Here is a 21,439-nt window from a genome sequence, read left to right as displayed (position 1 = left end):
TACCATTGCTAGATGGGTGATGCAGGAAGCAGGCATCAACCTCCCTCAATTTGGTGCCCATTCGGCACGAGGGGCTATGGCCTCCAAAGCATTCGGCTTGGGTGCCTGGCTTGAGGATATCCTCAACGCAGGCAGATTGGTCTTCGGACTCGATGTTCAAGAGATTTTATTTCAAGCCGGTGATGGACAAGGCTCAGCTCGTTGTGAGCAAGCTTTGAACTAGCATAATCCTCACCTCCAGTCCTGACATAGAATTAAAAATTTCCTAGCTATCGTAACAAAGTTTCAATTCAATTAAGGACTCGGAGGCGAGGATTATCCCACCCTAGGGTCCAAAGGAGGACAGCCCTCCCCGTATGCGAGTAAGTATTTGCTTTTATTGAGAGGGTTTGGTGGGGAACGATTGTTCTGCAATGCACTAACTATGTGGCTGATTATCTTTCGCAGGCTTTGTAGTTTTGGTTCAGGTGATAATGTTCTCTCTGTCTTCGCAGGGTCTGATGCGAACAAACAGGGTGCAATTACAGTGCGCCAACGGCTGGCTTCGCACGACGAAAGTGGACAAACGGTCAGTGACAGAGGACTATGTTAGGCTATGAGCCCCCTGATTGGACAGTGTTACTATTCGAGGATTGGCTGTTTCTATGTGTTTTCTAAACTACCTTTTGCCCTATGATGTTGGGAATCGTATTTTTTTGTTATCCTTTTAATGAGTTGCTATGTTAATAAAGTGAAGAAAGAAGGCATAATCATTGCCTCCCGAGTCCTTAACAGAATTTAAACTTTCTGTTACGATAGCTAGGAAATCTTTTGTTAGAGGGTTTCTCCTAGACTGTGGATAAAAAAGGTAAACCAAGATATGCTGTTCATTGGCAAAACGTCCATTCTCTGCTGATGCCGCTGAGCACTGTTTGCTTATCTTTTCGGTTTTATGAGAAAATCAAAAAGTGTTTAATAAAGCAAATTAACATTTATAAAATACACAGACTGCTGCAAGTATTTTTTCTGGTGTTGTAAAATACCATGTGCTGACCTGCTCATGTTATTGCCGGTGAACTTAACTATTCCACTTACTACATCATAAAAGAAGTATCATCTCTGCTATATATTGTGCTTCATCTGACTACATACAGAGAACTGGCGGTGGATAGAAAAGAGGTTTTGCCAGTGGGAGGAGAACAAAATCATTTTCCACTCCGAACACTGCATAGATTGCTAACAATTAGCACCATTTTAAGTCACCAAATTCATCAGAAAGGCTGTATATTTAGCATTTGACGGCTCTTCTAATCTATCACAAGGCGGGGAAAAATCCTGGGAGTTTAGAAAATGCATCACCAGCTTCTGCAAAGAGTGTTCCATCTGCAAGGTGTATCCATGCATTGGACTGATCCTCAAGAGACTGGTACGTGTTCACTAACACTCGGGCTATACGTGGAAGAAAAAAAGAGGGGGTTTCTAAAAGGGAAGTGGCCTATCTAATAAAGGGTGTGGCTTAAACACCTAAACTGTGTTTACCACTGTCTGCCATTCGATTGTTATTTTAGTTCCTCTCTGATCTTTCTCTTATTGTATCAAGATATACAACACAACACCTAAACCCAACCAGAACAATTGGCTCTGTCAATGGTTCTTAGTTATGTAGGATAAACAAGTAACAACGATTTTGTTGTAAATAATATTGAAAATGCTTCAATTCTGAAATTATGAGACTATGAATTACAATTACTGAGGTCTGTGGAAGAGTAATGGTATTTAGGGTGTTTCAATCACCCCCAATGTGTTCCCTTCTTATTAGACATGTATGTCCCTATTTCTCTTCACAGTTTGTTCATTTGCATATCTTACACCTCATCTCTTTCCTCTTCAGCATCCTCTTTTCACTCTCTCCTGTATTCCCCTTTCACTCTCTCCTGCATTCCCCCTTCACTATTCCCTGCATGTCTTTTGCTTCACCCCATGCCCCAAACACACAATGTACCCACTCACCTGTAGGCACTGCATTTCCTTTTACTTTCGCCTTGTCATCATTTTGACAACCATGTACCTCCTTCACATCATTTGCATAGAATCACAATGGCAACTGGCATACGTGCCATTGCTTTGTGCACTTTGCAGAGAGGCCAAGGATTGAATGACCATGTATTCTGAACGGTGCTTTTACCCAGTGACGGGCACTGAGAGAAACTCGCACTACCTTCAGTCTCAGCTCCAGAGATTTCAATCGTGGTCCCTCAAACACCTGGTGGCGACAGCGTTCAAGGTATCCCCTATAGAAAAGAAATACCCTACACGAAAAAAATAGAAACATAACTTACTGGAAATAACTAACCTACTTAAAGAATGTAAGATTAGGTGAAATGTAAAATAAACAGAAGCTAAATTGTTCACATAGATTATCTTTTTTTACATTAATTATATCAGTGTTTTTGCTCTTAAAGTTAAGGACATGAACATTGAGCTTGAGAGGGACCCATCTCAATGACCATATTCATCACTACTGGACCGAAGACCAGAAGACACGCAGCCCACTTAAAGCCCTGACTAAAACTACCCTTCGAGACACGGACTATGGTGTTTTAAAGTAAAGGGCGAGGCTGCTAAATTCTGAAGGATTTTTTTAAAATTGACAGCCCTTTAAACTGAAGGGTAATGTGGGACCGTGGTCTTTACAGTCAGTGGGACTATATGCTTGCTATTGCATCCTACCTGGGAGATCAATACCTCCAGAATTATGTTTGAGTTCTTCCTGTTGCAAGCTATTGGTGGACGAAGGCGTACCTTACAAGAATAAACTTCAGTTATCTTCGTATTTGCATACAACTTCTTATCAATTCGAAAGGAAGAGGCAAAAAAACGATTAAAGGAATTCTATTTCCAAAGGATTGTACACACTAGGCAAAATATAGTGCGATGTGATTCTTCAGACCTCATGTTATACCTAAAACTTCAATTATGACTGCTTGAGTACACAATCATAGTACTGAGCATTCTCGTTAAATCTTAAATCTTATACCAGTTGTGCGATGGCTTTTATCTGTAAGGCTTTTCATCACGTGTAGAAATCAAAAATACAACTGTAAGCTTGATCTTCAACTTCAGGAAAAGAGATCGTGTATAAGAAATGTGTTAACTTAGAATTGGCTCACAACTTGACTCCTTGACTCCGGATCAATTTCACAATTGTTTCAGTCCCATCCATGAGCGTTACTATGGTATGGAATGTCACCTCGCTAGGTATCTCACATGCTATTGGCATATGATCCACTCCTGCTAACTGCTGCCAAACCCATGAAACGATGGATGGCTTGACATATGTGATTCCCAAAGGTGCTTTATCATCAAGAAATTAATAACCATAGGCCTCATTTGCAAAGTCCTCTGTTAGGATCATTTCCAGACAGCCTCCCGCTTGGTGTATATTGATTAGCACCAAGAGAGACCAATTATGCACATCCCAAAAATGAAAATATTGTGTCTTACCAGATGAAATGGTTTCCAGGACTAGGGATGAACTCGAACTTGGTGGAGATGCGGCCACTCTCATGCTGCAGGTATGAGGTCTCAACGCTGAGATGCTGGGTGCGCTTGGCATAGTGGGAAATCCAGCTCAGTAGCCACTGGTAGCTCTTGTCCCGGCTGGGCACCTCCAGGGTGATCATGTACATTCTACGGAAGGCGATCACTCCAAACTGGGCACCCTTGCGGGCTAGAGCCAAGGCAGTGCCAACTCCAACCAGACCAAAGCCGGCTCCAAAATAGGGATTGTCCTTCAAGGCCACAACAAAATCGGAGAGAGGCATTTTCTGGGATATGAATCATTAAACACCACGTTCAGCGCTGCTTCTCAGTCTTGGTTGTTTAGCAGCGCCAGCCCACACCTTGGAGTAAAAAAGAAAATATTACACTTTTTTTCTCTGACAGTATAAAAATCTCCATTTTGCAGTACGGTCTTTACAGTGGCAATGTTATGTTAAATTGTCAACAAGTTTAAATACTATCTATGATGTATTTGCTGATGATAAGAATCTTTTATATGAGCCAAGCTGTCGGCTATTTTATACGAGCTCAAGTACTCACCACTGATCGTTATAAGGATATCGCAAATAACTGAGGAGTTTCGTCACCACACAGAGCAACGAAGGCAAAGATCCTTTATCATGTTAAGGAATTCCTACGTGACTTGCAATATGCTTGTGTACATATAGTTAAGGGTATTTTATCCGTAATAATAGATGATTAGACACACTGTCACCGTTCCTTCACCCGTCTCAATTTCTTGTCTAATGCTCTTTCTTATGAAAGACACCCACTGGTGACAGATTTGTAGAATGAATGTGGAATTGGTACTGTGAAAATATGCCACTATGCGGACTGTAATCTGCGGTAAATATATATGTTAAAATGGTTAAAGTATTTCAAATCCAGTAGTCCACAGAAACATTACTACAAAATCCCATTCTTCTTTGCTGATAAAAATATTTTTGTAGTGAATAAAACTAAAAACAAAACAGCTGAAAATGTAGTACGCCTTTTGTCAGGTTAAGAGATAGTTGTAATTCTAGACAATGATCTGCCAATTACATAGTCTGCTGTCTCTAGTATCGTGCACAGCGATGTCACAACTCCAATGTATTAAGGTATTTCAGTAGATTAGTGAAGTCACTTTTTTAATTACAAGTGATTAGTGATGTCACAACTAGCCTGTAAAAACAATGGGAGGCAAACTGTTATACACTTATTGTAGACTTCCATGCTTTACATAGCTGTATATTGATACTGAAGATTAAATATTTCCTGTAGTTTGAATAGAAACCAGTATTACCAATTATTTGAACTGGCTACAGGAATGAAAGAACATATATTTGGTATTATTTCTCCCAAATAAATCAGACCAGTACTGCCAATATCAGGAACATTGCCAAATCCCCAGGCAGCAACCATCAGTGAGGTAACACCATACCAACCACTTTGAGCAACATCTAGGTATCGGGACCGCCCCAACAATGAAACAATTTTGTAAATAGTTGAAGCCGCACCTTTTAAAAAATACTGCATTACAATGCATTAACTGTCCACAAACCAGTGTTGCAGGTAGTCTGCACATATACAGAACTATGCGCAGGAAACCAGGACCTCAGTGTGTCGTGGTGTACCAAAACCCACCTTAGTGCCCGGAAACCCAACCAGACTAGCTATAGTGTCTCATTCGTTCTCCAAACTACAGCGAAGCTACCTATGATTAGACATCCTAGAACGTGTAACTCAGATCCTCCCAGGAATCGCGGGAGCAAGAACACTCTTTCGCTCACTCACTCATACTTGTCCACAACGTGAATAATCAGAGACACTGTATAGTTTAAAATGTTTATTTTAACTAACGTGCTCTATAAAGCAGTATATGAGCCAATACCTGCAGCAAAATACATAAACACAAGATAGTAAGCATTGTTACAATTCCATAGAAAATAAACTGAGATAATATTCTATAAAGATAGCTTACATCTCCGTTCAAGCACAGCTCTTCTCTCTGGAAGGGTCTTCTTGAAATGCCTCATATGCATGCAATGCCTTATTAAAAGCACTCGATTTTCATTAGTGGAGCTGTGTGTGTATTATGTCTAACATGCGTGGGACTGACCAAAGCAGATTAATGAGGGACATTTTTTTTCGACCTTGAACACGATGTGCAGACAAGACCCACAGAGTACAGCAAGAAACGTGAAAGGTAGACGGTTCTCATGTGGACAAGCACTGGTTTTGCGAAAACAAAGTAATATAGAAACGTGTGCAAAAGCGGCAACATGCCAGCCAAGCGTGTACTAACATATGCTAACTTAGCAATGTCCGCAGTGAATCCCGTATCCTCACTACACCTTCTCCTATCACCCATTGACTTTATGCTATCTTTGACCATATACTGCACTCAGCTGCCTTTTGGCTAGGTTTACCCTACAGAAATACTACTGATTGCATACATCTCTTATTATCCCCGAATTACATCACCACTTAGTAAAGAGTATCAGCAAAGCAGCAAGCCCCCTAACCATCTAGGAATGTCTGCTTCGTAACCAAGCAACATCGTCAAAGGTGAGAGATCAATAGTAACCCGAGTGATCTTGGATATCATTTCAATTGCTGCCATCCAGTAAATCTAAATGCCCAGGCAATGCCAAGCTCAGTAGATACAGTCCATGTAGAGGAGTGCAGATCTGTGACAGATAGAACTAAAGGCATTATCTGTGTTAGTAGTACTGGGATAGAGTAAATATAGTGCATACATGTAAACTTTAAACGTATGTGTCTGTAATCATGAAAACATCAGAGCCCAAGCACAATAATAATGACCGCAATCCTCTTTTATAGTTCGCACGAAATCTGCCTCCCATAATTTACGAGCTGGAATTCCTATGTTTGTAGCTGTGAAGATAAGAGTCTTTAGTAAGTAACACTGATGTTAGTACAGACTCCAGGGGTTCCTCTGGAAAGGACAATAATTAATACTACAAAGTCTGCCTCAATCTAAAGTCTGCAAATAATTTAAGTGACGTGGCCCCCAGATTCCCACGAAATTGAGCCATGAAAATGGAACTGCCAAATTTATGTCAGACCTCGGCTAGTCAGTACATATCTCTCAAAATTATATAATGAAGGAGGAAGTACAGTGTAATGGAGAAGAGAAACTGTAGGAGAGTAGAGGTGTACATGGCCTGCTAACCTGCTCATCTAATGCCACGTCCAGTGACTACATATACAACCAAAAACATACAAACGATCTGGTGTAGTCATGTAGTCAGGATTGTCTGGAGTTCTCCCAACTCAACCTGGTCTTTCTTTGCCACTAAAAGAGACCTATGGAGGGAAGGGTGGGACTAGAATATGGCGTAGAGGGCCTGGGGAGCAAAATAATACCTCTCAAAGTCAGGGATTGAGAATCCATCTCTTTCATAAGGTAGAGTTAATATAAGCCATCATTACCAAGGTTGCTAGTAACTCCACATCAGCTTGGACAACAAAGATTATTAGATTTTTTTTTTTATAGTCACAAAATCTGCACAAATGAGTACAAACAATTTCCTTCCAATAGTCATATTTAGGACCACAAAACATAACCCCATCACGCAAGAACACTGCTGAAATTTATAACAAATGAACTTTGGAAATTATGTCAATGCCCTTGGAAATTAAAATGGTGCTGCTCACAAGGCGCAAAAGAGGGGGAGAGGAAAGCAGAGAGGCAACCAACACACTGAGGAAACAATCGGAGTACCTAAGCCCACCCATCGCAAGTTCTTCTGATTACTCATCTTTACCCTAATCATACCCCAGACTCAGCACTAGCCCCATATCTCAAATAACACCACATCTACCACAACATAGGCATCACTACTTCCACCTCATCCATAGTCCCTATGCAACCCCTCAACGTCGAGTTCACCTGCCCGAACACATAGCGCTTCGCACCGAGTTCTACTCGAAATCTGATCAGGAAGACCACAGAGGCTGGCGGACCCCACGTCACTAGTTTTTCTGACCTCCATCAAAGCTCTCTTTCTTGCCAAGGTTCCGGCACTGCCCATAGCATCCGCTCTCTTCTGTCCTGAGACTGTAATATCATCACCATAGTGTCTCATCACTGCAAACACCCTATCCTGGCACTTCAAGGGCAGTCAGTAAGTCTTTCAGATTACTGCGGCATTGTTTCCCAGACCTTTTAACTGATCGCAAAGCACACGCCACCACCAAGCAGGCACGGAGCCAGAATCTCGGATGGTATCCCTAACTCTCAGACATTGGCATCCCTCCTCCCAGGTCATCAAACATCTCAAAACTTGCCTTACATTTCAGCATCTCTTCTGTGGTGCAATGTTTAAGGGGTGCTACATCTTTCAACACTTCGTCACAGCTTCTTTTCCACATTCGGACCACTGTTTCAATTGTGTTGATCTTCTCTTTTACTATTGTGCATAGCTGCTATAGATTCCCCTTTCTTCATGGCTGCCTCATTGGATGCAGCTTGACCCTTTGGAAGCCCGTGTTCGAGGCTTTCTTCTTTGCAGCCACGATGAAGGTCTGTTGTACAACCTGTTCACTAATTCAACAGGGTCATTGACTGGTATTATGTTTATGAGCAGGGACCCCCTCAGGGAACTGCTAGAGAGGCAAAAGGACTGGTAGGTAACCACATCCTCCCTTGGCTCAGTCCCTTCTCTCTCTGGTCCTCTTCTGGGTGTGTACTGGATACTGCAGATCTGGCCTCCATCAGATAAGTGCAGGGCATCCACCAACCACTTCACGCAGTCAGCAACACTGCCTCACTATGGAAGAGAAGGTACAGTGGGGAAACATGGGAGAGGGAAGTGATGCCATGCCTGAGGTCACCTCCACCAGCCGTAGACTCTCCTGTGCCACGGAGTGAGCCCACTGGCACGAAGATAAGCAGGGAGCGATCATTCAAAACACTGGTGTCAGAAGAAAAAAGACGCACTCCAATGAGAGCTCAGATATCCTGTTGCATCTACCATCAACTCTTGCAGTACGGCAGTACCTGGTATCTGCCGAAAAAAACAGAAACAGAGCTCGAGCTCCAAGATTTCACAGTCATCTTTGGATCTGCTCAGCTCTGCTGCAGAATGTAATTTAGAACAAGCATTTGCAATGCAATAGGTCTCGCATTTACGCGAGTTTGAGCTATTGACCTTGTAAATGACAAAGTCTTTTATTTTTGTTTTTGTTTTTAAAACCTAAATGAAAGGCATGTCATTTACAATACTAATAGCTTAAACTTGTGTAAATGCGAGACCTATTGCATTGCAAATGCTTGTTTACCTGTTGAGGTGGTTCTTTTATTAACTGTTGAGGTGGTTCCTATATATATATATATATATATATTATTACCAGTATTAATCCGCGAGACGCACGCAGAGGTCAGGTACCACACTCCTGTGCTCTTACTCGTCACCTCGGCCCTGCTAGAGCGCTGCGTGGAGGGGAGACAGGTCTTCCTGGCGCCTGGCAGCAGTGACTGCTATCTACGCAGCAGATCTTGTCTCTAGGGGCCCAAGTGAAAACTTTCACATCTCCTTTTCAAGTCATTTCTTCCCTAAAGAGTCGCTCAAGCCCTCCCTGGGAGTCTCCCCCCCCCCCCCCTACACTTCCACCAGGTCTGTTGTTGTGCAGATTTACCGTCTCCAGGCAAGATGCCTGTCTGCGCAGAACTGCAGCCCCCTCCCATCCACAAGGCCCCACTGACAGTACGGGAAACACACAAAGTCTGCCAATATCGAAGTACGGGAAACACACAAAGTCTGTCTGTCAATATCAGCGCTTGCCTCGAAGTACGGGAAACACACAAAGTCTGTCACTATCAGCGGTTGCCTGGAAGTAAAAAAGATGCCAGGAAACACACTCGGGCTGAAACATTTAAACTCTGTCAAAAAGCAAGGCACATTAAAAAATGAGATCTCCCCCAAACAACAGACCAGAAAAAAGTGGACTAATACAAGTAAATGGGCCAATAGCCATAGGCGTGCACAACAGGAAAAAAGGATGGACTTGGAACACTAAGTCAATAGCAAGTAGTAAATTTTGAAAGACACACTCAAAAACAATTAGTAAATGGAGGCGGAGACTCCCTCACTAAAGCATATACTGCATGTCTCAACGAGACAGCGCATGCGCTGCCTAGGCGAGACCTAAAACGGGACACTCCTTAGTCTCTCTTTATTTTCTATCAATCCAACTCGATGATGTTCATTTTCTATGTTTATTCTTAGGGTGGCAGTGCCTGCAAGGTTTTTCTCAGGACCCTTTTCCGTTTCTCTACTCTGCGCATTGACATCGTGAAGGGCGGAATAAAGGGGTGGCCGGTAACCATAAGTAACGACGGAAATATTAACCTGGAGTTGCTAGGTAAGGATTTTTAGGGATGACACAGTCCCTGTAGTGCCAACTTTACCATAAAACAGGCTTATGATATGATAGCCTTTATTAATTGTCCCGTGTTGTCGGCTAACCTAACTCTCACTAATAACGTAGAAATTTAGCCACTACTCTATCTCTCTTGGCAAGCAATGCATTGTACGAATGAGCCAGCACCAACGCTTTTCCAAATTCTGGTTAACGTTCTCTGTACAAGCGCTTTCCTTTAGCACAGTACCACCAGCTCAGAAAAGAAAATTAATCGCTTAATACGTTTGTTTTGTAATAATTAGGTTTGTTAGGCTATTCAGCCTTTCCAAACATTTCACATAAAAACAAATCTGGACAAAAGTTAATGAAAACAAGTATTAAACCACGAGCGTTTGCATAGCTGTGGCTGTCTTCTATCAAGAAGTGTTTGCAACTTAGGTTCCTCTTGACCAGGTAAACCTGTGAAGAGCCTTTATTGCTTCCCTTTCTGTGCTTTGACATGTAACATTTGTAGTTCTCGTTTCCCTGATGTAGTGACCCTTTTATCTGAATCTAGGCTTGTTTTTGCCCTGATGCGGGACATATGTGATATTTGTCCCGTGTTTTATTTGATTTCTAGACTAATTACCTAGATTTATTTTTCCCTTACAGTGGGGACCGAACATTATCTCGTTCTCTTCATTCTATGACTCCATCTATATACAGCTTACACTGAATAATACGCTGCATGACTACACACTTATAAAGGTCCAAAGGCGAGACATATTGGCTATGCCAATGCTTGTCAATGAGAGCCACTAAAACACCTATAGACAGCTGGTGTGCGATTAATTACTCCACTTAAGAGAGCAGGTTTTCAAGCACTAGTCCTTACTTCTCTGGATTCTTTCAATAAATATTGTGATCTCTTTGTATATGGATGCCTAAATAGCGCACCGAATCTGTGAACCAATGCAAAGGATATTTCAGGTTGGGCTCAAGTTACGTATCCAATATTAGTAGATATATTTAAGACTTTCCACAGTACATTCCTGTATGAGAGAAGTATCTGAATACAATGATTTCCCAAATAATGGGCAAGAGATTCATCTCAGGATGCTTAACAAATAAAAGGACATTGTCACCATAAAGCAAAACAAGTAGCTTCCCAGTGGTAAAAGCAACACCCAGTGAGCACCCAGTTTCCTCAGCCACCAAAATAAGTGGTTCCATTCCAAAAGTGGAGAGCAAAGAGGATATGGGCCATCACTGCCAGAAACCCATGTCAACTGAAAGGGGTTCATGCAGACTGCCTTTAACAGGGAACCTGCCTACGGGGTCAGAATAGAGACAGGAGGAGCTTCAGCAGACCAATAAGGAAGTGCCCAAGCCAGTCCTGCGAAGGACGGGCATCAAAAAGGGCAATTCTAATGAACAAGAATCTTTTTCTGCATTGGTAAATAAAAAGGCTGTCTCAATTCTAGTCTGAGTTCGTGTATTAGAGCAGGGATACTCAAAGTGCGGCCCTCCTGACCTTTACATGCAGCCTCCTGACCTGCAGCAGCTTTGGGCTGCTGCTTACTCAACTCAGCACTAACATTTAAAAAATGTAAAAAACAGCAATCACTTATTTAAAGGTTAATTGCAGTTAAACAAAAGGAAGTAACTAGGCCCTTAACTTTAGGAACACCTTCATTTTTAAAGACAGCTCACATATACAAATATGATAGTCTTTTCAAAATTCAAGAAGTGTGTTTCATTAACTTGTAGAACCATTTCACATTAGTAAATCAGATGATAGCAGTTCATTCAGAAGTATTTTTTTTAAAGGTGATGGTCTTCAAACATGAATTTAGAAAGATTCGTTCCTTTCATCCCTACCCTGACAACAATGCCATCAGTGATTACTTCCAAACATAGGAGAAGGTTTTGTACAAGTCATGTATTTCGAGGTCCTCTTATTTGCGATAATGAAGAAAGGAAGTTGAAATAAAACAATTGCCTAGGATCACGCAATTTGGTCAAGTGGGGAAGCCGGGATTCATGCCATGTTTTCTGGTTTTATATTGTGCAATTGAGTTCAGCCACCAAAGGTACATGCTTTGCTTCCCCTACACCCACTTTATGCAACCCCCCCTGCTGTCATCAGTGAGGCCCTCGGTCACATCAAAGACATTGCGAGTACCCCATGTATTCGAGCAAATGGAGTCAGCATACTGCAATATTGGTCTGCCAGGAATTAAACCAGCATGATCCAGAATAACCAGTTTGTCCAGCAATAATATGCAAAGATCTGAGCAAGCATTTTATTACCCTAATTCAGGAGCGAACACAGGGATACGTTTAACAGACCCTATCTTCTTTGTCAGGTAAGCACCTATACACAACCTCAGAATAGACAGGCAAAAAGACTGCATTCTTTATAAAAATGTGCTTGTAAAGCCATCAAAGCCCTCTGCTTAACCAGTGGCAAGACTTTCAATAACAGCCTTGTCTCTGCAACATTAAGCAGTTCCACAAAGGGCCGTCTGTAAACCTTGTCAATAGAGGTGGGTGCCATACCATCTACAGAGGTGTCTAGAGATGTCTTAGAGGTATCCAACTTGGTGTAGAATTGACAAAACCTCCAAGAAACTTTCCCAAATACTGTCAGCAATGGAGCCATCTTCTTGGCACAGCGTTGCCATGCCATTTTAGCTATGACACCAAGAAGCCAACCCAGGCTTGAGGCTGTGATCCAGGGTCTGTAGCGGCCTCCACACCACAATTCAGGGATTCCTTATGAATGCTACATTCTAAGTGACACCAAAGAGCAGACATGGCCTCAGGCTCTTCAGCAGAAACTGTCACTGCAAGTCCTCTGTGGTCATACTCTGCAGAAAGCCCAGAAGTTCAGCGATCATGGGCTGCAGGCTTCACAGATAACATTGATGAAGTAAGACTGGATCCAAGCCGCCAATTCAGAGGGGACCAACGTTTATTTGAAGCATGGCTGTTCCTGCCAGTGGTGGCATCGTCGGCAAAAGAACAAAGATGGACTGGGTTGCAATCCAAAACTATCAGTGGGTGAAATTAAATCAAGCAATCCACTCATCAATTGATGCACCAAGTGCAACAGGTATACCCATATATGGGTCCTGCGCTCACTGTGCTATAAACCTCATGTTCCACCCTACTGATGAGGCCCATATAGGCCGATACCAGTATAGGGTTGCTTGTGTTCCCATTCAGATGCAACCTGACTAGGCAGTTCAGGCTGGATGGTTGCATCTAAAGCAGGATCATGGTTCTTGTCTAAGGTGGCATGGTGGGCAAAAAGAAAAAGCCCATTTTGTACTGGACTGCTGCCAGAGTTCTTGCCAGTGGCTGAGATTAATTCCAGCAATACACCTATCATTTTTTGTTTTCCTCAGTGCTAGCTCCATGTAGTCAACAGATGCACCCAGTGAGAAGATGATGCAACTGTGGTAGTGCAGCACCAATATCAAGTTGCCATTCTAGCCTGCAGCTCAGTCATGCACAACCCCTTCACTGTACCATATACCACACAAATAAATTGCAAAACATTTGTGACTTGGACCTCTGCAAGCAACTGTCACAGTGACCCTATGACCAGACCTGAGGGCACACTGCAACCAAATAGAAATCCAGTGGGCAAGCCATTCTCTCATCCCCTTCCCTCTCTACTCTGCCACAGCAGACAAGTGATCTGGGGTTCCAGGATATGATTTCAGCAGCCATCTTTTCCTCCTTTCTCTGCAGCTTTTCCAAGACACCGACACCAAACAATATTTTACTAGAAAATTATTTGATACAGGGGGTATGCATTTGGTGAGACAGCTGCTTTCACAGCAGATGGTTGGAAAATAACAAATATCAAAGTCTAAACTTAATGTATGATCTCTCAGTCTAAACAGGTCCAGTTTCAGGCAGATCACGTTAGCAAATCAAATACATTCACAGTTATCTCTTTTGGCTTGTTTGCGTCAGCTTCCTTAAGCTGTTGTTGAAGAAAAAAAAAGTTGCATTCACATTCTGGAACAGGCCAGAGCGGCATTTCTCTCGCTCATCCAGTCTGGTGTGCCTCAATACGGTGCTAGGGTAGCCTATGTCATTGCAAAAGAGGAGCACTGTTTAACTTTAACTGTTGACGTGAGCTCCCCTAAAAGTCCCACTTCCTCTCATAACAGTCAATATAGAACTGATGCCACCAGTACACAGTGCTTGAGCCCACGCCGGCTTAGTGACGGGCAGTGGAGTCACACCAGAGCCTACTTTTGCTCCCTCAGAACTAAGTGTGGTGCGCAGCTGCTTCTCCCCAGCGATCAATGCCAGCCAATCCACAAAGCACGATCTGTGCTCTTCTCAGGGGCAGCCAATCCGCTGCAATGCTTGTGAAGGGCACAGTCATGAGAGAAGTAGGCTTAGGCAAAAATCCTTGGTGACAAACCATTTACCAGTAATCCACCCCCATCGGCTTGCAACAAAGACCCCCAAACCCAAAATGTTTCTACAACACTACCACGGATTTACTGCTTTGGTGGGAAGAGGTGTTGTACGTCAACCATATAAATATGGCCACCACTTTCAGAGCAGAAACAACATTATGATGCACCTTTTGTAGTCCCAGACTCTGCTAACCACTCTGCCACCAGGGCATTTTGTTCGACTTACCATTGCTTGCATGCAGACAGCATGAGCTGCACATGCCACATAGGACCACACATGTCACATAGCCTTGACCCGCTGGATGCATCCTACTTGATTCACGGGCAGAAAGCCAAATTCAAGAGCAACATTAAGAGAAACCATGTTGAGTTCAAGAAGAAGCAGCTCAAAAGACAGGCCAGGCAGATACATTCCTAAATACTGTGGCCATCTGGTTCACCCAATAGAAAAACGTCAGATTCAACATTGTATTCAGGGGACTAGGGCTTCAGTGCATACTCACACTGCATGCCCTGTGCAATCACACTTCACACTAAGAAGACAAGAAGTGTACCAGGCGAGGGCTGCATTACACAAACCCTGAACAGTGCACCCTAAAGTAGCTACACAGCTTTATTTCAGTACAACTCCTACCGAAGAAGAGAATGAAGTGATTCATTCCAAAGTAGCCCAGGAATGAACAACATTGTTTTTTACATTTAAGATGTGAACAGGTGTCTCTGTTAAACTGTACCTCCTAACTGAAGGACGTCCTTTGATTTCTGATTCTCATATCATGTAAAACGCGATTGGAGTGTCCTATGGAGATCATTGCTTTTTATTTTCTTAGATTTTTTTTTTTATATATGCTTTCCAACATTATGGCCAGCAGAATCTATAATTCACTGCAGACGAGTTAGCGTTTGGTACAGAAAAGAATAGACGTGAACTTATATGAAAGGGATCACAGAATATTAGATAAAATGGCAGTTGGAAATGACCACCTTTTGCATGGTGTACCCCCAGTTTTTTACTTTGACTGTTTTTAATGGCTGTAAAACTCTGTGCACTTTACCTCTTGAACCCATATTAAAGTGCCAGTACCCCCTTTAAACACGATGAAACATACCCCTTATTGAAATAATTAGTTTAACTATGAGTCCCTATGATATAAAGTGTATCTAGCGCCTGTAAGTTAAATGTCGCCAGTGGGCTGCAGCACCCATTGTGCCACCCACTGCAGTCCCAATGCAAACAGGACTGTAGTCTATCCTCTGAAGCCTGGCTTTGCAGTTTAAAAACTGCACATTGGGCTTGTCAAAATAACCCCTTTTGACAGGCATAAGCCTTATTTTAATAAGTCAACCTTAAGTGTCTGTTATTTTCCATAAGGCATAGTGCATCGTATTTAACAGTAGGACATAAAAAAAATGTAAGGTTAAAGATGTCTTTATACTGAAAAGGAGCTAAAAGCCATTTTCACTGTAGTAGTTGTTGGCTGCTCCTTAGGACAGCACTAGGTTACAGTATTACACTGATGTTGCAAAGTCCTCTTGTGCCCTGGGCACCCCCCAACTTTTTGCAGAATGGTACTGGTGGTAACTGACTCTGACTGACCCCGGGCTCTGCCTAACCAGGCCCAGGGCCAGTGCTATGCTGAAAGAGACACATTAAAATACAGTTAAAACACCTACATACACTAGGGTACACAATGGTACGGTGGGGTACCCCTGTGACTGGCATGACATTACCCTATAAGCCCCTAGTAAATAATAGGGCAGGGGGATTGAAACTACCTAGAAGTCCCCAGTACTCTGGGGCATGGCAGTTTAGAGGCCAGCAGCCTTTTTCAGCACTTGCATGGGTGCACTGCTGAAGCCTGAGGTCAGTTTAAAAACAGCCCTAGGCGCCAGGACTGCTTTTAAAAGGTAAATTGTGCTCAAACTCGACTTTGGTGTTTGGGGCCCTTAAACATGGACAACCTACAATGTTTTGGCATATTAGGGACCCCCAGGGTCTCCCCTAGGTATCCCAGGGATGGGGGGATCGGGTATTTAGAAGGCACACCCTTATAAAATTAGTTTTTATATGCCTTGGTAAAGTGGAATTTCACATTTCACTCCCCACATTGTGGTAACATGCTGCTCAAATTCGACTTTGATGCTAGGAGCACTGTGGAGGGAGAATCTGCAATATTTCTACAGATTCAGAACCCCTAAAGTTCCCCTAGTTGCAACTTGGGTGGGGGTTCCTGTAAATCTAAGACAAGTACTTTTGAAGTATGTTTTTGTTATTCCTGGTGCTGGAAAACTGGCCCAAGTAATTTTTCCCATTGCAAATCCCCTGCTACATAGGTTAACATGGTAGGAAGTTATTGATTAATAACTCTTGATAGGAGAGGGCTAGAAATGCCATTCAAAGACTTCCCAGAATGGTATTCATAAATCCAACAATATCATATTGTTGAATTTCTCCTAAAGTGTATATACAAGAAGTTATAAGTCTTTCTTGTTTGTAAGTCCAAATTCAGCTTTCCAGTGGTCTGTCCTGATTGGTCAGAGTTAAGTGGATTAGCCAGACTGCCTTGTAGAGGTCATAAAGAGCCCCTGGGGTTAACCAGCTCTGCTGGCAGAGCAGTGTGCTGTTTCATAGGAATGCCAGGCCAGGGGTAGGAGTCGTAAACTATGTTCTTCAAAGAGGAGAGTAGAGACCAGTGTCATTTACAGATCTGAATGTCCTGACCTTAGGCAGATGGTAGGATTAAGGAAGGTATGAGCAGGTGCAGGGGGGAGAGTCTAAGTAAATTAGCCATCCTAGGGGTGTGTTTAGCCAGCTCTTACCTCCTTGGTGGAAAATCAGCCATTATGGAATTGGAAGATTTGATGCACTCTGATACAACATAATGCCACACTCTACAGGATGTGGTCATATATTGGAGGAGTTACCCTGCTCCCATTAGTCAGATGTGACCTCCTGCTTGACCCAGAGAGCTAGTAATATATATCTGAGAGGGGCGGAACCTTTCAGATCTGCTGCTTGAAACTTACTGAAGCATGAAGTGCCCTGTTGAGCAGATAACTGACCTCTGAAGACTGCACCATCTGAAACTACAGCCCTGTGGATGATCTTGCTGAAAAGGAACTAAAGAGTGGACTCCCTGAAAGCTACAGGTTAAAAGAGCTCATCTGGAACATCACCAACTAAATCTACACCGTGGAGAACCATCAGTGGATTTGTAAGGGTTTTGTACCAGTGGATTGTGGGAACTGACGTCCTCAACTTTCAAGGACAATCTTGGAGCTTCCAGACACTTGGAGTAAGTTTGAGACACTTTGGGACCCCTTGAGGAACTTCAGGAAGAAGTACAAGAAGTTTGGAGAACTTTGAAAAAAAGCTCCATAAAGATACCGAATCAACTTGGCCAGCCAGGCCGCCTGTCTTCAACCACGAGCAGGCCAAGCCAACCAGGTTCGTCCCACTAAATGCTCCATGGATCCAACTTCCAGAGTTTGACCAGGACTAGAAGAAAACTGAAGCCGGCGAACCCTCACCGGATCCGGCTACATGAGGAGCATCGAGAGACCCCGCGAGAAAAAGCTCCAGAAACGTTTCTAAGTCCGCTTGTAGAAAAGGTGACCGGGAGCAACCGCGAGAGCCAAGTCGCCTGCCTTCCATCGTGTGCCAGCCAAGATTCCTGGGTTGCCCCACTGAAGTAATCTTGGAAGTTGACCGGGACCTCGTCACAAGTCAAGCCGGCGAACCCTCACCAGATCCAGACTGGCTGGGAGCTTTGAGGGCCCTCGGGAGGAAAAGCTCCAGAAAAGTTTCTAAGTGTGAAGGTAGAAACTGCGACTGGGACCTGCTGCGAGCTGTAGCCGCTCAGGGCTCCATCGCGCCCGGCCAGAAACTTTGACTTTGGCCCAGTCTATCGCGAGCAGGTATCACAATATGGTGCTATAATCTAAGTGCAATATTTTATTAAATCTTTGAAAATTCATATCTCCGGTTCCCTACATTGGATTCTTGTCGTTTTGGTGTCATTTTAAAGATAAAATTGTTTCCTATTTTTATAAATTGGTGTTGGATTTGTATTATGTGTTGTGTCTTAATTATTTACTGAAATTGTGTTTTTAAATGCTTTACATACCTGTTTTTGAAATTAAGCCGGTCTGTTTGCAGCCACATTACCAAGGGTTGAGCATAGGAATAAATTGTCTAAGACCTATGCTGAGTCCTACCATGTGTTAGAGGCCTTATTGCCAGTGGCAGACCTACATTTGCCCCTACCAATAACTCACTTTCCAAAAATTGAATATTCCCTTTAGTTAAGAAGCAGCTACAAACTTATTTTTTGACTGTTTGAAATATTTATTACAATCCCAATTCACTGGTGAGGTTGGATTTGTAATAAATATTTTGGAAATGAGACGTTTGGAAAGTTACCTTTTCCCTGCTTAAAGCCCTTAAGGGCTAATTTGTGTGAGCTACAGATGTTACCCAGGAGCTAAATAGCCCTTTAATGAGATGGGAACATGCTCATAGAGTTGAGATCAAGGTCTTAGGTAAGGGGTAGTGTTCTGTTCCTCTGGCAGGATGACCATCTGGGCTGTGCCCGGGAACTTATTTACCTTCAAAGACGCCTACCCTGTCAAAGACAGATGTAGCTAACACATGGGCCTAACTCCTCTTTTTTCCCCTCTGGTCAGCCAGGCACCAACCCAGTAGGGAGGGGGGCTGCACCCAGAAATGGTTTTTAGAGACCACAGAGGAGGGGTTGCTCATTTCCCTGGCCACATCTCTATGGTGGGCACAGGAGCTCTGCGTCGGAAAGGAAGGATCTGTCATCTTGGTTTTAGGTAGAGAAGGGCAGTGTAGGATTGCTTGCAGTAGGGCACAGAGGAAATGCAGAAAAGTGGGCAGTCACCCCTTTGAACTTTGAACCCATTGGTTAAGTAGCCAGGAGTTCCACAGCCACATGCTGGTGCCAAGCATACAAGTGGTACCCTAAGCACCCTCCTCAGAAGACTTTCTGGACCTGTGCAAGAATAGAAGAGGTCTGTGACCTGAGAAGTGCCTAGAGAACTGGAGCTGCTCTCCCTCTTGTATCCAGAACAAAGAAGTGGACTCCAAGGATTATACGGCTGACCTCCTGTTTAAGCTGCATGGACACTGACAAGAGATCTTTTCTGCAACTGCTCAGCTCACCAGTTCCTGATTTTGCTTTGGGAACAAGGGGTCTTCAAATCCAAAATCTCAGCTATTGCTGAAGTCAAATTGTACTTAAGAAATGTGTGCCTATCCCCTTGAGGATATGACACCAACCCCTCACACTGAGAATCAACAAGGTTCTGTTAATGTATGGGGATACTGTTGCACAACGTTATGTACACAATAATTGCTAATAGCATTACAATTCTTAATATGGTAAATAAAATAACGATAATGTACATATATATGGCCAATCATCCATTTGATGACGAAGAGCCAATGCAAGTTAAGATTGGTTTATTCTGTGTTCTTCAACATCTACAGACAACAGCCAACGCCTGTTTTGCCCCATAGCAGGCCTTGACCTTTTTCAAGGCTGGAAAATCTCATTGGCATAAACGGAATTAAAATCAGGAGATAACCGACATATGTAACACCGAGGAATGTGGGCAGGACAATCAGTGTCAGGTACAAAAAACAACACACCAATGTTAAGCATACTCATGATCAAAGACTGCAGAAAAAATTAGAGGGGCCCAACACACCAAAGGAACAATTCAAAAGCATAAGAAATTCCCCTTGGGAGCAATATACCATACAGTAGGAAAAGTCAGAACCTACTCACCACACTCAATCAGTTTTTTCGGGTCCCAATCAAGATTCTACTCATTAAACATTAACTACCACGCAGAAAATATGCATAAAGCGTCAACATCCTAAAATGCATATATTCCTGCCCAACTCGTGATCAAACTTCACATTAAGTGAAAAGGCGGCCTCAGAAACGCTGTGTTTCAGGTGAGCAATCCCAAAAATAAGTATAAACGGGCAGATTGCACCGTCCGTTAGTCAGCATGGTGTACAGTAAACAAAGTGAGTGAATATTGTGAGAGGGAGGCAGGGAAAAGGAAAACGTCCGAGTGCATCAAAGGATTACCTCAAAGTCACGTTAGAAGAGTGACTATTCTCCGCATACGTCACAAAAGCAGATAGTCCACACACGAGAATCTAAGTAAATCAAAATTAAAAAAATCATTTTAATGTTGACCACAAACGGTCAAACAAGAGAACAGTTAGGGACAGTAATACTTGAAGAGATTTAATCGAAAGTACTTTACAGTCAGATGGAGCAAAAAGGCTGGGGTGGAAATAACAGACACCATCATTAGAAAGAGGCCTATGACATGGGGATAGACATTAGCAAAAACATGTATAAAACCTGTGATAAATTGTAGCTGTAGACGTCAAGTGAGCTTCTGTCTCTGTATCCAAAAATCCGAATCTGTCTTCGGATCCGTAGTGGGAATGTATAAGACAATCACATACGGTCTGAGAGTCAGAAAGAGTAGAGGAGGAGTGTGCGGGTGTAAATTTGACTGGTGAAAAACAGAAATTGGAAGGCATGCCAAATCTATGTGTCCATTGAAGCAAATGGTCAAGCATATTGGCTATCTTGGAAAGGTGTTTTGGAAAAGCAGCACTGTTATAAGAGACACATATTAAATTCCACCCCTTTAGTTAATACATTGCTTATTGGAAAATGTTTTAAAGAAAGTAACATTCGATATCCAAATTCTATTTAAGGAAAAATGTATCTCTAATATAGAAAAAGCAATAAATGAATCCCAGTACATAAATACACCAGACCAGTGATTTCTTACCTGTGGTTCAGGGACCCCTGGTGTCCGTGTTGCCTAATCAGGCAACTGTGAATAATATTAACAGATAATACGTTTTATAAAAATAAAGAAGCAAAATGTAAAATTGGAATTTTTAAAACACTGTATAAAATGTGTAGGAATTGAAAATTGGAGGCTAAAAATGAAGTTGCTATTCTCATATTGATTCAAGTGCAAACAGAATATAATATATGATATTAATATAATATAGATGATGAGTGGCCATGATCAAA

General features: G+C 42.6%; 1 protein-coding gene across 4 annotated transcripts in view; it reads right to left on the bottom strand.

Annotated features, from left to right (window-relative positions):
• Positions 1 to 21,439, bottom strand: part of BCS1L (BCS1 ubiquinol-cytochrome c reductase complex chaperone) — a 113,748-nt gene that overhangs the window by 59,988 nt on the left and 32,321 nt on the right. For 2 of the 4 annotated variants that reach the window (XM_085650046.1, XM_085650047.1), the window contains exons 2-3: positions 20,465 to 20,535; positions 3,484 to 3,881 (exon numbers count right to left, since the gene is read on the bottom strand). In XM_085650046.1, the coding sequence (XP_085506172.1) occupies positions 3,484 to 3,803 (320 nt within the window). In that variant the 5' untranslated portion in view covers positions 3,804 to 3,881; positions 20,465 to 20,535. The remainder of the gene's footprint in view (positions 1 to 3,483; positions 3,882 to 20,464; positions 20,536 to 21,439) is intronic. The other 2 variants (XM_085650044.1, XM_085650045.1) reach the window with 1 other exon arrangement.

The sequence above is a fragment of the Triturus cristatus genome, chromosome 3_2, assembly GCF_964204655.1.
Source record: "Triturus cristatus chromosome 3_2, aTriCri1.1, whole genome shotgun sequence".
Lineage (NCBI taxonomy): Eukaryota > Metazoa > Chordata > Amphibia > Caudata > Salamandridae > Triturus > Triturus cristatus.
The sequence above is the reverse complement of the archived record's forward strand: the minus strand, read 5'-3'. Positions and strand labels throughout refer to the sequence as shown.